Below are 16,055 nucleotides of genomic sequence, written 5' to 3'. Positions count from 1 at the left end.
TACTTTTATAACATGAACATTTGCTGTTTGTGGATTCATTTATTAGATCCAATCAACATCATTTCCATATTTCCTCTTTACGTTCTTTCATCAACTTTCCCAACTTTTAAACGTAGGTGTCTTTGCTTGTCAAATCAAGTTTTGTAGACCAGAGTACAGAATCCCTTCCCTTAATTAGTCTACAGTGGCAGTTTTCTATTCCATTTTTCTTTTTCCCTATTTAAATAATTGTTCTGTTTGAACATTAAAAAGCTCTTACGCCTTGCCCCTTCTGTGGCAAGTATTTTAGATAGACGTTTTAAGCAAACATTCTGGGGTGACCCCTAGCAGTAACTCCTATATCCCTATTTAGAAGTTCCTGTCCTTCCAATGTTTTTACGATTGGAAGGACGAGGCTGCTCATAGACTAACATCTTTATTAATGAAGGTTGTGAACTTTTGAGAATGAGCTATAATTCTGCTATAAGAACAGAAAAAACAATTTACATAATTCCTACTTTATGTAATTTGAAAGATAAAACTATTGGTTTTCTAAGAGATTCTTTTTATTTATTGCAGTTGTGCATGCTAAGAAATAATAACATCCCACAGTCACTCTTCAGGTGGTTAGCAGTTAACTACTTCTTCAACATATAAAGTTCAATTACTCAGATATTGAAACAGTAAAATTCATACGACCTTATTTGCTATTTTGTTATTATATTTTCTTGTGTATATAGGATAGGAGGTTTTGAAGCTTGAAAAGTAAATAATTTTATACTTACTTGGAGAATAAGAAAAAGTATGTTTCTCTTTCCCACCTGAAAAAGTGAATGCATCAGTAATCACTTATTGCTTAAGAGTCCTGTATTTATTTTATAATTCACAGATACAAAATCTCTTCCAAGAGAAGATAGAAAGTGTCAGACTTGCCTGGCATCAAAGGATCATAAGGCATGTAATTCAGCAACAGAGTTTACAGAGAGGAATGTGATAACGGGCCACCGCCTTGATCCCCAGTCTTTGTTAGCCTTTGTGATGACGCTGTGGCCCAGTCAGCCTCTCAAGGAGAGAGTCAGCGTAGCACCTCAACAGTGGTTATAGGTGTGACAGGAATATCTGCAAGTGGGCTAATAGTCTCAGTTGCATACAGTTCCAATATCCATCATAGAGATGTTAAGTAAGACAACATGAAACTGCTGAGACTTAACCTGTTCTGATAGACAATATAAGCACCCTGGCATCAGCATTCTATTTTCCAGGCAAGTAGGCTATATAGTACAAGAGCCCACGTATGTTTTCCAGTCTTTTACCTCTGAACATCTATTCATATGCATCCCTTACCTGCCTCCTCATCCTCAGTTCCCATTTCTGTCTAATGGAATCTGACCCGTTTGTTAAAGCCCAGGTTAGATAGTGCCCTCCGTGCTCTCTGTTCTCGTATGCTTCCTTTATTGCCTTCATCCTAAAAGCTTCACCTCCCCCTGTTCTACCCCAACTCCCACTTTATACTGTTGTAGTTACTTGTCTTTTTCCCTCACAAGATTTTAAGAGTCTTTGGGCACCTACTTATTTACCTTTTTATACTCATAGTGTCTAATACAATGTATCAAACATATTAGTTAATAAGACATATCTAGTGAATTGAATTAACTATGAATCAAGTCACCAAGAGTTTATTATATACTTAATATTTGTTTACATAATGCAGATGCAGAACTGAGTATTCCTTTCAGTATTACAAGGCCTGTCTCTAGGAGAAGTGTAAGCCTTCCTTTGCCTCCCCTTCCCCAACACCCACCACCACCTCATTCTGACTTTCTCCAGCAGGGCTGCTGTCATCCATCCTACAAAGTATGGTGGTTCCAGTGGTAGGGTTCCCTGTCTTAGATTGTCTCTTGACCCCTCAGGAGATTTGAGTAGTAAGAATGTCACCCTGGATTTGCTCCCTAAGGGGAGAATCCTTAGCTGTCTCCCCCTTTCCTTTGACTTGCCAGCAGGGAAACAGTAAGGCTATTCCCCCCAGAGAGGTAACTGTGCTGTCAGCTCACCTCGGATTTTTGCTAGCTGTTGAGATGCTGAGGGCAGGTCTAGGAGCAGTCCTCACAATTGGAAGCATTGGATTGGCCAAGCATGGTTTATTCATGCCTGTAATCCCAATACTTTGGGGGGCCAAGGCAGGAAGATTGCTTGAGCTCAGAAACTTGAGGCCAGCCAGGACAGCATAGTGAGACCCCATCTCTATTTTTAAAAATTTTAAAAGAAACAAATAGACAAAGTGGAGGATTATACAAGCTCTGCTACAAATTTTTAGAGAAATTTGTTCTAGTTTGCTATTTCTCCTACTTCTATTCCAGATGAAAGGACTATTTGTATGCTATTGTATAGCTCATTGGAGAATGTATTGCAGTCTGGAACCAAAGTCCTGACTTGTAACGGAGTATCCCTTTATCTGTTTTATGTGTAATACATATATTGCACTGGGTGCTCTTTCACTGAGAGGGAGCTGATCTAGGATATGTTTGGTGTCTGAGACTTACCTGGTGCACAGCCATGTGTTGATATCTATAAATCTCTATTGCTATGTCTATTTTGAAATAATTTACCTAAGGCAGAATCTACTGCAGATTGTATAACTATCCTATTGGGCAGTCATAATTCATGCATATGTAAAAATAAAGAAAAATGTTTTATGGTTTATATTAATCTGTAATATATTATTGTCCATGGATTGTCTGTGTGTGTGTGTGTGTGTGTGTGTGTGTGTGTGTGACAGAGTTTCTCTCTTGTCACCTAGGCGGGAGTGCAGTGGTGCAATCTTGGCTCACTGCAACCTCTGACTCCTGGGTTTAAGTAATTCTTTCTACCTCAACCTCCCGAGTAGCTGAGATTATGGGCACCCGCCACCACACCTGGCTAATTTTTTATTTTTCTTCAGTAAAAACAAGGTTTTACCATGTTGGTCAGTCTGGTCTCGAATTCCTTACCTCAGGAGATTTTATTGTAGATTTTAATAATCAAATACTTATATTCTGCATCTGATCATTGTAATATTTTTCTGGTTGGTTGTATCAAATTTCCTGATTTTTTTCTCTATGTGTTTACCATCACAAATATTTTGAGTTCTCACAGTAAGCTGAACTTCATCTATAACAATCCTAATGGCATAAATTGGCACCGTTTTCCTCTAGAGAATAGTTATGTCTGTCTTCCTTGTGCTATAAGACACTACTGATCTAGAGCCACTCTAGTTACCTTATAAATATTGACTTAATATGAGAGTCTCAGGTTTCCCTCCCACTCCTATGCCATCGAATCTTCTAAATTCATCATATGGAAGTATCTGCCCCAAGGTAACTTGACTTTGAAATTTGCTTGCAGGTGACTCCTCATTGTTTTCTCATTGTTGTTCTGTATTGTTTTGTTTTGAGACAGAGTCTCACTCTGTCACCCAGGCTGGAGTGCAGTGGCAGGACCTCACTCACTGTAACCTCTGCCTCCTGGGTTCAAGCGATTCTGATGCATCAGCCTTCTGAGTAGCTGAGACTACAGGTGTGTGCCACCATGCCCAGATAATTTTTTGTATTTTCAGTAGAGATCAGGTTTCATCATGTTGGCCAGGCTGGTGTGTTGAACTCCTGACCTCAGGTGATCCACCTGCCTAGGCCTCTCAAAGTTTAGGATTACAGGTGTGAGCCACCGGCCTAGCCTCCATGGATTGTTTTCATGAACAATCATCTCCACTGAGGCTGTTTGTGATCTACTTTGTTGTCTTCACAAGAACAGAATTTTCTAGCTACGTTGAATTTTTTCAGTTTCTTCAGCATTCCTTTTTATGCTCTAACTCACCTATGTTTATTTGCATATGTTGTTTTTTCCGCCTAAAGTAGCTTTCACCAGATGCTTAACTTGAACTGTACTTGCCTTTCAGTGCTCAGTTCTGGCATACATGGTCTGGGAAGACAATTTTTCCATGCCCCATAGTCCATTTCCCTGCCAGTAGCTCCCCATACCTGCAAAGACACGTATATACAAACACAAATCTTACTCTTTGCATTAACTCCCTGTTGTCCATACATCCATCATAAAACTTATCACATTCTACTCATGTTTATTATCTCATACCCCTACTAGAAGGTGAATTCCTTTCAGTACCTTTCAGTACCTTCTAGAATTCACCTTCTAGTAGGGGTGTGAATACATTACACCACATCGGGATAATTTTTAAAAATTTTTATTAGGGTCAGGTGCAGTGGCTCACACCTGTAATCCCAGCACTTTTGGAGGCTGAAGTGGGCAGATCACAAAGTCAGGAGTTCAAGACAAGCCTGGCCAATATGGCGAAACCCAGTCTCTACTAAAAATACAAAAATTAGCCTGGGGTGGTGGTGGGTGCCTGTAGTCTCAGCTATTCTGGAGGCTGAGGCACAAGAATCACTTGAACCTGGGAAGCGGAGGTTCCAGTAAGCCAGAATTGCGCCACTGAACTCCATTCTGGGTGACAGAGAGAGACTCCGTCTCCAAAAAAAATGTATTAAAGACAAGTTTTTACTCTGTTGCCCAGGCTGGTGTTGATCTCCTGGCCTAAAGCAATCCTCCCACCTTGGCTTCCCAAAGTGCTGGGATTATAGGTGTGAGCCACCCTGCCTGGCTCTGTATTTTTCCAAGTACCTAGCATATAAATTCATTGAGAGTTGTTCAGTGCATAAATATTTAGATAATAGAGAAATTGAGTGGGTAGATTAGGCTGCCTAGGAAAGCTGGATGCTAACATGGATTTTGAAAGAGCAGAAGTGCATGGATCAGCATTTCTGGAGGAAGAGTATAAATGAAGGCATAGAGGTAGGATGGGGGAAGAAATGTAGAAAAGGCATCAAGAGAACAGCAGATAGGGAGTGGTTGAACAGCCTGAACAGATCAAGTACATTGGGAAAAAGCCTAACAGCTAAGTTGGAGAATTTAGGCTCAATTCAATAGGCAAGAGAGGTATGTAATTTGAATATTTGTTGAATTATCTGGCAGTGAAATAAATGCATTGATGGAACACCTAGAGTTATGAGGAACGATAGTAGAACTTAAAGGGAGAAAATGAAAGAGTTATATGGTAGAAAAACAATGAATGTTATTTGTTAGTGTTCTTATTTGAAAAATATATATATGTATATAATAATAAAATAATATTAAGTATACTCAGAATGTAAAGACTTTATATAAAATGGACCTATATTTTTGAAAGCTGATTGACTATTTCTAATTTTTGCGTCCTGAGACCTGTACCAATTATTCTGTAACTGCCCAGACATTCAAGTTGTTACTCGTTTGTATATACCACTATATCTCAACATTGCTTTCAAGAATTTTTGCCAGATCTGTGTCTTTGATAAGATTGTAAAAAATAAGATGTAAATGCATATATTACTCTTCATGAAGTTCAGTTAATTGAAAAGTACTCACTATAAGCATAAACACAACTGAATATACATTGAAAACTGGTAAAAGAACATAGTTTTAAAGTAATTGATAATTATGTGAAATTTTATTATAAACCAAAGTGATTTTTTGAATGTTGCTATTTATACTCTATAGAGTAATCTGATTTGAGAATTAAATAATTTTTCCTAATTTGAAGATAAATGTTACTTAAAGATTATAAAATATCTAGATATTTTTGAATATATATACATGGACATACATATGTACAATTAAGAATATGCATATATGTTACTTTCATAAAATATGATGGCTAAATAAAAGTAGAGCTAATTCATGAGCAGGGAAATACCCAGTGTTCCAGCCTTGTCTTCTCAGCCATCCATTCCCTTAAGAAGGCAAATTTTGTTCAGACACAAAAGAAAAATGTACTATTAAAATGCAATTCAGAAGTGATAAAAACTGTAAGTGCAGCAGCCGGCTCACAGCACCTCCTTTGTATACTCAGGGACATTGGGGCCACATTAATTTTTGTGTGTGTGATGTCCATCCCATGTGTGAATTAGCACTGGAAGGACCATAATCTATCTTATAGGAGAGCTCTTTTCCCAAGAGCATACGTAATACATGCTTCTGTTCCCTACTTTGTATAATTCAAAGCTCTGGATTCTGGGTTTTTTATTTAAATAGTGTTAGAAAATATTTTCTTAGGAAAAATATTAAGAAGGAATTTATTAATAAATAAGAAGAAATTGCAGAGAGGTATTAAAATTGATGAAAGAATGCTACATTTTTTCTAAGTTAATTAAATGCCAAAAAATAATTTTCAATTGAATTTAGATTTTTGAAAACACCCTTCTTTGTCTTAACTAAATGAGATCATCTGCATGAAAATTTTGGCATAGAGTAATGGCTCAGTAAATATATGTTGAACCTCAACCTCTTTTTAAAGTCTGAATTTTAGAATATTTTTCTCAGGAGAATATTTTATTTTGTATATATAGTTTTTTATTTTCCAGAGCTTCCACTTTTCTCTAAATGTTTTTTTAATCTAAAAAAGCATCCAAATTTTATTTCATTAATACCATATCTCATTTTATTATATGCATTAAAAATTTCTGAATTTACCCATTTGCTGCATTATGATGTCTGTTTCTTCTAGCTTATTGTGCTTGGATTTGTATCCTTCTTCCATGTTGATTATTTTCCCACTGCTAATCCATTCTTAAGTTTATATTAAAAGAGAAAATATAAAAATTAAAGTAGACACTCTATGTGTGTAAAAGAGTGGCTTTTTGACAGATTTTATTTTACTCTCATACAGCCTTTTAATCAAAACATCCCTAGATTATTGATATTTGAAGTTGTTTCGCTGGGAACTGTCACATCTTTTCCGAAGATGCAATCAGGATATAAGTCCAAGCTGCCAATGCACTTAAGAGATGAGCAAGGGAAGAGTTCAATAGGCAGACATTGGGTTAAATTCTACGTATTCCATTTGGTGCTTCCCCTTGGCCTTCGTTTGTACCTGCTTTCCTTGAGACTAGAGCTTTTTGGTGTAAATTTTTCTAAGAATAGGTTGTTATGGATAGATGGACTGGGACATGGACCTGGGGATTTAATTAGTGCTTCCATAGACTTGCAACTGTTTTCAGCTTCATTCTTTCACTCACTTTCTGCAATAACCTTAGATTTAGTTCCAGAGTCTTTCCATGTTTCTGCAGGACAAACTGCCCTGTTTCTCTTTTACATCTCACTCTTTTGGCACTTAGATTTCAGTTCTCTTAACTCTTTTGTGTCATTTATGAATTTCCTATCTTCCTTCCACATGCAAAAAGTTAATTGGTATTTTCAATTGCTCGTTCTTATTTTCTGTTGTATTTCTCCTTATAGGTTTATAACTTTTTAAAAAATTTCTTTACTCTTATTTCAGTGTGTTTTGTGAGGTATCTGGGTTATACTGAAAGCATATCACAATCTTAGATGTTCTGTGAGAGTTCTTATGGGTTTTAAAAGTTTGGTCTTTTCTGTTGATCATAAAAATATCTAAAGTAATGGTGATGATGATGATGATGATGATTGCTGCAGCAGGTAACTGATTTTTGTGTCTGCTTTCAGCATCAACATTATTTACTGGACATGTTCTTTTCAGCCTCCATGTTAAATACCTTATATAAATTAAGTTGTTCATTCATTGTAATAACCCTATATGGAAGTCAAGGCTCATTCAGGTAATACAGCTAGCAAAGCAGAGCTAAGATGTGATTTCAGGTCTGGCTGACTTGAAGGCCCCATTATTCATAACTGCTACCAATAATGCTACCGTTATTCAAGTGACTTAAGATTAACAAAAGTCTACTTCAATGACAATTGACTGTACTGGCTGTTCTTTTGGTTTGGGGTTACTATTTTAAAATTAAGAACATTTTCATTTATATGATGAATTTTGAGTTTTTGGCATAATTAATTCATAAATGTATTGTTTAACATCTCTCTATATGAAATACTTGAGACTCACAAAAATTCTGTGAAGAACATTTTAGTATCTTCATTTGCAGAATGGAAAATAAAGACAAATAGGAGTTATAACACAGATACTCAGTGGCAGAGGTTGAAATGGAATCTGGGTATTTTGATTCTAAATCATGTGTCATCTTCACTGTACTATAGTACTTCTCCAGATCCTTATTTTTAAAATCAAATGTCTCTAGAAATCAAGTTAATAATATCTTCTAAATATCTCTTTCAGGTTTTTGCCATTTTCTTCATACCATAAAAATAAAAAGTACCTCCCATCAATGCATTTATCAAGCAAGTATAGTCCCACTTCTCACAAAGAACAATTCCGAAGTGAAAATCCTAAGAAATGGATCTGTGACAAGGTGAGTTAACAAAACATTTTGAAAAGTTATTCATTTATTTAGAAATGCACATTAACTACAGCAAATATATTCTTATTACAATTGAGACCTTTATGGTAACAAAATTATTTATAGCTGTTTTAAGTAAAGATGGTGCTGCTCACCTATGTAAGGTTTCTTTTTTTAGTATTATATTCTCAGGTTTTATGACTTAGCTGCCCTAGGATTAATGGCATGGATCATTGGCATTGGCATAAAACCAGGATCAGGGCTTGAGTATGAGTTCCCCGAATGGAGTTAAGCTAACTCTCAGGCATGGAGATCAGGGCTTGTTTGCTCTCTCTCAATCTATGTGTGTATGTTTATAGATAGGATAAATGAAGGGGGTAGAGATGTGCATTATATATAACATGATGTATAACATACATTTGGCATGCATATATGTATATGTGCAACTCCTGAGTGTCATATGCACTTTCATAACAGGTACAGCACATATATGTGGCACATGTGTGATGTATTAGTCTGTACTCAGGCTGCCACAGCAAAGTACCATAGTCTATGTGGCTTCAACCATAACCATTTATTTTCTTAGAATTCTGGAGGCTGGAAGTCTGTGATAACTGCCAACATAGTTTCTGGTGAGGCTTTCTTCTTGGTTTGTTGGCAGCTGCCATCTCCCTGTGTGTTCTTATGACTTCTTTCTGGGCAGAGAGAGCAGGCTCTCTCATGTCTCTCCCTGTAAGGGCACTAATCCCAAAAAACCAGGACTCTATCTTCATGACCTTATTTAACCTTAATCACCTCCTTACAGGTTCTATTTTTAATGCAGTCACATTGCAGGTTAGAGTTTTACTATATGAATTTTAGGGAAACACAATTCAGTTCATAGCCTTCCATTCATGGCCCCCAAAACTCATGCCCTCTTGAATGTAAATACATTCTTTCCATCTCAAAAGCCACAAGAATCTTAATTCATTCAGTACCCACTCTAAAGTCTGAAGTTTAAAGTCATATCTAAATCATAGCAACATGACAAGGATGCCCACCCTTACAACTACTATTCAGTATAATACTGGAAGTCCTAGTCAGAGCAATTAGCCAAGAGAAAGAAAGAAAAGGCATCTTCACTGGAAAAAAAGATGTAAAACTGTCTGTTTGCAGGTGACATGATCTTAAATATTAAAAACCCTGAAGACTCCACCAAAATGTTTCAGGACACAAAATTAACATACAAATATTAGTAGCATTTCCATTCAGTAACAGCGAACTGTCCCAGAAAGAAATCAAGGTAATAATCCCACTTAGGAATGAATTTGACTAAGGAAGTAAAAGATATGTACGCTGAAAACTGTAAAATGTTAATGAAATAAATTAAAGAATACACAAATGAATGGAAAGATATTCAGTATTCATGGGCTAGAATAATTTAATATTTTTAAAATATCCATACAACCAAAGTGATCTATTGAGTCAATGCAATTCCCGTCAAAATGACAATGTCATTTTTCACAGAAATAGAAAAAATAACCCTTCGCCAGTCGTGGTGGTTCACACCTGTAATCCCAGCACTTTGGGAGGCCAAGATGGGCAGATCACTTGAGGTCAGGAGTTCAAGACCAGCATGCCCAACATGGTAAAACCCTGCCTCTACTAAAAAATGTAAAAGTTTGCTGAGTATGGTGGCACTCAACTGTAGTGCCAGCTACTTGGGAGGCTGAGGCAGAAGAATCACTTGAACCTTGGAGGCAGAGGTTGCAGTGAGCTGAGATTGCACCACTGCACTCCAGCCTGTGTGAAAGAGCAATACTCTATCCCAAAAGAAAAGAAAAAACAACCCTAAAATTCCTTCGGAACCACAAAGACCCTGAACAGCCAAAGCAATTTTGAGCAAAAAAAAATAAAGATGGAAGCATCACACTACCTGATTGTAAATTACCTTACAAAGTCATAGTAATCAAAACAACATGGTGCTGGCATAAAAATAGATACATTAAACAATGGAATAGGATACAGAACCCAGAAATAAATGCACGCAGTTGTGCTCAATTGATTTTTGACAAGGTGCCAACTACATACAATGGGAACAGGATAGTTTCTTCAACAAATGGTTGTGAGAAAACTGTATTTCCACATGCAGAAGAATGAAAGTGGATCCTTATCTCACACAATATGCAAAAGTAAACTAAAAATAGATAAGACCTAACACTGTAAAACTACTAGAAAGAAATCTAGGAAAAAAGCTTCTTGACATTGGGCTAAGCAGGGATTTTTTAGATATGACCTCAAAAGCATAGGCAACAAAGCAAAAATAGACAAATAGATTGGATTGAACCAAAAAGCTTTGCACACCAAAGGAAATGATCACTATGGAATAGGGGAAAAAAAATTGCAAACCGTACATTTGATAGCATTAATACCTGAAATATATAAGGAACTCATACAATGCAATAACAAGAAAACAAAGAACCTCTTTTAAAAACGGGCAAAAGAGGCCGGGTGTGGTGGCTCAAGCCTGTAATCACAGCACTTTGGGAGGCTGAGGCAGGTGGATCACGAGGTCAAGAGATCGAGACCATCCTGGTCAAAATGGTGAAACCCCGTCTCTACTAAAGATACAAAAAATTAGCTGGGCATGGTGGTGCATGCCTGTAATCCCGGCTACTCAGGAGGCTGAGGCAGGAGAATTGCCTGAACCCAGGAGGCGGAGGTTGCGGTGAGCTGAGATCGCGCCATTGCACTCCAGCCTGGGTAACAAAAGTGAAACTCCGTCTCAAAAAAAAAAAAAAAAGGGCAAAAGACCAGAATAGACATTTCTCAAAAGAAGACATGCAAATGGCCAACATGTATAGGAGAAGATGCTCCACGTCATTAATCTTCAGAGAAATCCAAACAGAAACCACAATGAAATATAACTTCACACATGTTAAAATGGCTATTACCAAAAAGACAAAAGATAACGTATTGGCAAGGATGTGGAGAAAATGGAATCCTTGTACACTCTTGGTGGGAATGTAATTAGTACAGCTATTATGGAAAATGTTGATTCTTCAAAAAATTAAAAATAGAACTACCATACAATCCAGCAATCCCATTTCTGAATATAGATTCAAAAGAAGTGAAATCAGTATATTGAAGAGCTATCTGCAGCCTCATTTTTACTGCAGCATTTTCAAAATCTGCAAGATGTGGAATCAAACAAATTATCCATTGAAGGATTAATGGATAAAGAAAATGTGGTATATATACACATTGGAATACTATTCAGCTTTTAAAAAGAAAGACATTCTGTCATTTGTGATAATATGGATGGACCTGGAGGACCTTACACTAAATGAAATGTTAGATGCAGAAAGACAAATACTGCATGATCTCATTTATATGTGAAATCTGAAAAAAATCAAACTCAGAAGTAGAGAGTAGAATGGTGGTTACTAGGGACTTGGAGCAGGAGATAGGGGTGAGAAATGAGAAGGATACATTTATCAAAAGGTACAAAGTTTTAATTAGAATAAGTAGTTCTGGAGATCTATTACACAGCATGGTGACTAAAATTTATAATATATTGTATACTTGAAAATGACTAAGAACATGGATATTAAATGTTCTTATCACAAAACAGAAATAACTATGCTACATGTTATGGATATGTTAATTAACACGATTGTGGTAATCATTTCACAATGTATATGTATACCAATGTATATGTATATGTGTATCACATGTATGCATATGTGCACTGTAAATATATACAGTTTTTATAAATGCACAAAAAGTACATGAGAAGATGCTTAGCATCACTAATCATCAGGGAAATGCAAATAGAAACCCATAGTGGGATGTAACACTCACATGTTGGAATGGCTGTTAACAAAAAGGCAAATGATAACATGTATTAGCAAGGATATCCTGTGTTCATGGACTGGAAGAATTTAACATTGTTAAAATGTTCATACAACCAAAGTAATCTATTGTATTTAATTTGTCAATTACACCTCAGTAAAGCTGTGGAAAAACAAAGAACTACCAAGAAATACCATATAATCAGATATGGGTGAAACTTGCCTCATCTTGAGGCAAACTTCCTCCCTAGCTGTGAACTATGAAAGCAGACAAGTTATGTGCTTCCAAAATGCAGTTGTAGGACAGACACAGAGGAGACGTTTCTATGCCAAAAGGGAAAAACTAGAAAAAGGAATGGATGATGTGCCCTAATGAAGTCTAAAGCCTAAAAAGGCAAATTCTATTTGATGTTAAGACTTGAAAATAATTTTTTTTGGTTACACATTTTGCTCTCCAGTTCCTCTGGGATGGCAGGGTCACCCTGATGGCTCTGTGGGTGAGGCAGATTCTTTCTGCAAGGGCCCTGCCCACATGGCTCCCTGTAAGGGTGGCTCCTGCCCTAGAGGCACTGAACAGGGTCATCCTGCCCTGCAGAAACTGGAGAGGCAGCCCACCTTTTGAAACCTGGAAGGAAACAGTCCTGCTCCCTGGGCCTCTTGCAAGAGTAGCAGCCCCAGTGACCTCTGAACCCCTTTAGGGGTATTTCTTCTTTTTTCTCGAATAGTGGTCCAGTCCTTATAGAATCCAAGAAGTCCCACAATCTGCCTTAATTCTATTCTGCTTTCTCTGCACCATTTAATTCAAGCTCTTAGTGTTTTAGCTGGTATAATCTCATCTCTGTTCCTGGCTTCTGTTGAGAGAGCTGATGAAGTCCCTGAGTCCCAGCATCTCTTTGTCTATTAGTCAAGAACTTTTTCTTGGCAGTGGAAGTAAAAAGATATATAAGATATTGTTTCTACCATCTTATATGTTTTTTTAGCAATACGTTTCTACTCTAGCTCAAAACCTAGCACTCACAGATTGTTGTATGACCTCATTTAATCTTACTCACTTTCTTAAAAGCTCTGTCTCCAATACAGTCACACTGAGAGTTAGGCTTCAACATATGAGTGGTAGTGGGTGGGAGTGGGTACAAAATTCAGGCTATACTATGTAACACACGTTATATATGCAACATATGTACAGCATGATGACTATAGTTAATAATAATGTGTACTTGTATACAAACATACATGTACATATTTATCTTTGTGCTGAACTTACAGATAAAAAAAATTGAGTGGCACATATATACCATGGAATGCTATACAGCCATAAAGAAAATGAAGTCATGTCCTTTGCAGCAACATGAATATAGCTGGAAGCCATTATTCTAAGTGAATTAAGGCATACATAGAAAATCAAATACTGCATGTTCTTTATTTTTTACATGTTCTAACTTACAAGTGGGAGCTAAACAATGAGTACACATGGACATAAAGATGGACACAATAGATACTGGGGTCTGCAAAAGAGGGGAGAGTGGGGGATGTGGGGCAAGAGTTGAAAAACTACCTATTAAGTACTATGTTCATTATTTGAGTGATGGGATTAATAAAAGTCCAAACACCAGTATTACATAATATATTCATATAACAAACCCCTATATATACACCCTGAAATAAAGAAAAAAATAAACATATAAAAGGAAACCATATTACTGTCTAAGGACATTTCTAAGAAAGTTTTCTTTTTTGAAAACATTTAGTGTAATCATCATTACACTACATATTTTGCAAAATTTAAATGTTATTGTTCATTGTATTATGTTTTATATAATTTTTGGCTTAAAGTAAAACTTCCAATGGATCTGAATGAATAGGATAATGTATGTGTATATTCCTTGCCCATATTATAATTCAATAAGGGCTTCAGAATTAAGGACATTAGTCAGAAAACATGATATATAAAGGAAGAAAGAAAATAAATATTTCTTAGCTGATTTCAGAATATATTTTACATCTTAAATAAAAATTTCAGAATTGGGAAAACATGTCTTCGGACATGTTTCGGAATGCAGTAAGCAAGTTCTTACTATGCATTTAACCGTTGTTTCTTGTAGGGAGAAAATATAATTTCTTTTATATTTTATCCTCATAGATTTGTAGTTGAGATACTTTCCTGAAAAGTTAGATTAACAGAGAAAAACTCAGCTAACGAGTATTAACACATGCTGTACTCATCACATGGGAGAGGCCTCAGTTCAAAAGTATTTCTCTCTCAAGGCAGTGGCATAGGGACTTGCATAAATAGAACTTTAATAGAGTTATGCATTCTGTATAGTGACAAAACAAAGAATAGAGTATCTCTAGACTTCCAAAAAGCAGGGAAACATGGGAAGATACATTCGTGGAAAGAACAAAGTCTCCTCCTCTAGGATCTTCTGGCACCACTGTCTCTGAGTTCTGCTTCTGAGTTGATAAGCAAGTGTTGTAAAAGTGCCTGCTTTTAGGTGGGAAGGGCAAAGAGGAAGGGCAGAATATGCCCCTGTGTTTTAAACTTATTCTTCTTTCTTCTTCTTTTTTTTTGAAATGGAGTCTCACTCTGCTGCCAGGCTGGAATGCAATGGTGCAATCTTGGCTCATTGCAACCTCCACCTCCCAGGTTCAAGCGATTCTCCTGCCTCAGCCTCCCTAGTAGCTGTGACTACAGGCCCATGCCACCACACCCAGCTAATTCTTGTATTTTTAGTAGAGACGGGGTTTCACCATATTGGCCAGGATGTTCTCCATCTCTTGACCTCATGATCCACTTGCCTCGGCTGCCCAAAGTGCTGCAATTACAGGTGTAAGCCATCACCCCCAGCTTAACCTTCTTTAGCTCAATAATCCCCAGTATTTCAGAGAGAAATATTTTTGTTTCCTTCACTAACAAAACACACACACACACACACACACACACACACCTCAGAATTTAGACAAAATGAAGTAAGTGACTTTCTGGAAAGTGATTGGGGCCACTGGAAAAGTTATGAGTTCCATATACTACCAGACCTAATGATTCTATTAATAGTCCATCAGTGAGGATTCATTCATTTGCATGCCATCTCCTTCCTGAAGGGATATAAGGCATCTTTCTAAAAGTAAAATGGAATAAAGGTCATATGATTGAAGTAAGGATGGGGGAAAAGAGCTAAGATGAGAATAGTTTATATGCCTGCAACATAAATGAAAAGCATCACTGTGGTGGTGATTTAAGAATTTCAGCTTCCAGGTGTCTAACATGAAAAGGAAGACACAAGTCACAGATGGATCTTCCTCACTCAAAAGGAAGAAATATTCGACCCAAAAGAAAAAATAAGGTGTTTATTTGCTAAACCCTAAGAAACATTCTTTTTTTAAGAACATTATAAATATGGGATTGCCAAGGGGTAAGACATGCTGGAAAGTAAATTGGGTGCTTCAGAAAGTAATTTTTTTTTGCTGCTACTAAGTTATCTTAATTAAAAATGGCCTTCGAAAACACTAGTACTTCCATGGCATGAGGAATGTATACAGTGAATCATTTGATCTGGTTCAGCCTTAGAACTGATTGACAAACCTAAATATTGATGATAATATCTTAGTCAGTTTTGTGTTGCTATAACAAAACACCTGAGACTAAATAATTTCTAAAAACAAGAGGCTTATTTAGCTCTCTCTTCTTGAGGCTGAGAAATGCAAGAAGCCTGGTGCTGGCATCTTCCTGGCTTCTGGTTTTAGGGCTTTTGTGCTGTGTCATAACATGGTGGAGAAGGTGAAAGGGGAAGCAGGCACATGAGAGGAGGCAAAACCCAAGAGGCATACTGGATTTATAATAACCAGCCCTTGAGGGAATGAATCCATCCTCACAAGAATCTAATCTCATCAGAGATAACTCACAACTGCTAGAATGGCACCAAGTGATTCATGAGGGATCTGTTTC

General features: G+C 36.9%; 1 protein-coding gene across 8 annotated transcripts in view; it reads left to right on the top strand.

Annotated features, from left to right (window-relative positions):
- Window positions 1-16,055, top strand: part of LOC100399809 (spermatogenesis-associated protein 17) — a 213,970-nt gene that overhangs the window by 182,375 nt on the left and 15,540 nt on the right. For all 8 annotated transcript variants that reach the window (XM_078353498.1, XM_078353497.1, XM_054246471.2 and 5 more), the window contains one exon: window positions 8,159-8,291. In XM_078353498.1, the coding sequence (XP_078209624.1) occupies window positions 8,159-8,291 (133 nt within the window). The remainder of the gene's footprint in view (window positions 1-8,158; window positions 8,292-16,055) is intronic.

Source organism: Callithrix jacchus, chromosome 16 (assembly GCF_049354715.1).
Source record: "Callithrix jacchus isolate 240 chromosome 16, calJac240_pri, whole genome shotgun sequence".
Lineage (NCBI taxonomy): Eukaryota > Metazoa > Chordata > Mammalia > Primates > Cebidae > Callithrix > Callithrix jacchus.
Note: the sequence above shows the minus strand (reverse complement) of the source record. Positions and strands in the feature narration are given on the sequence as shown.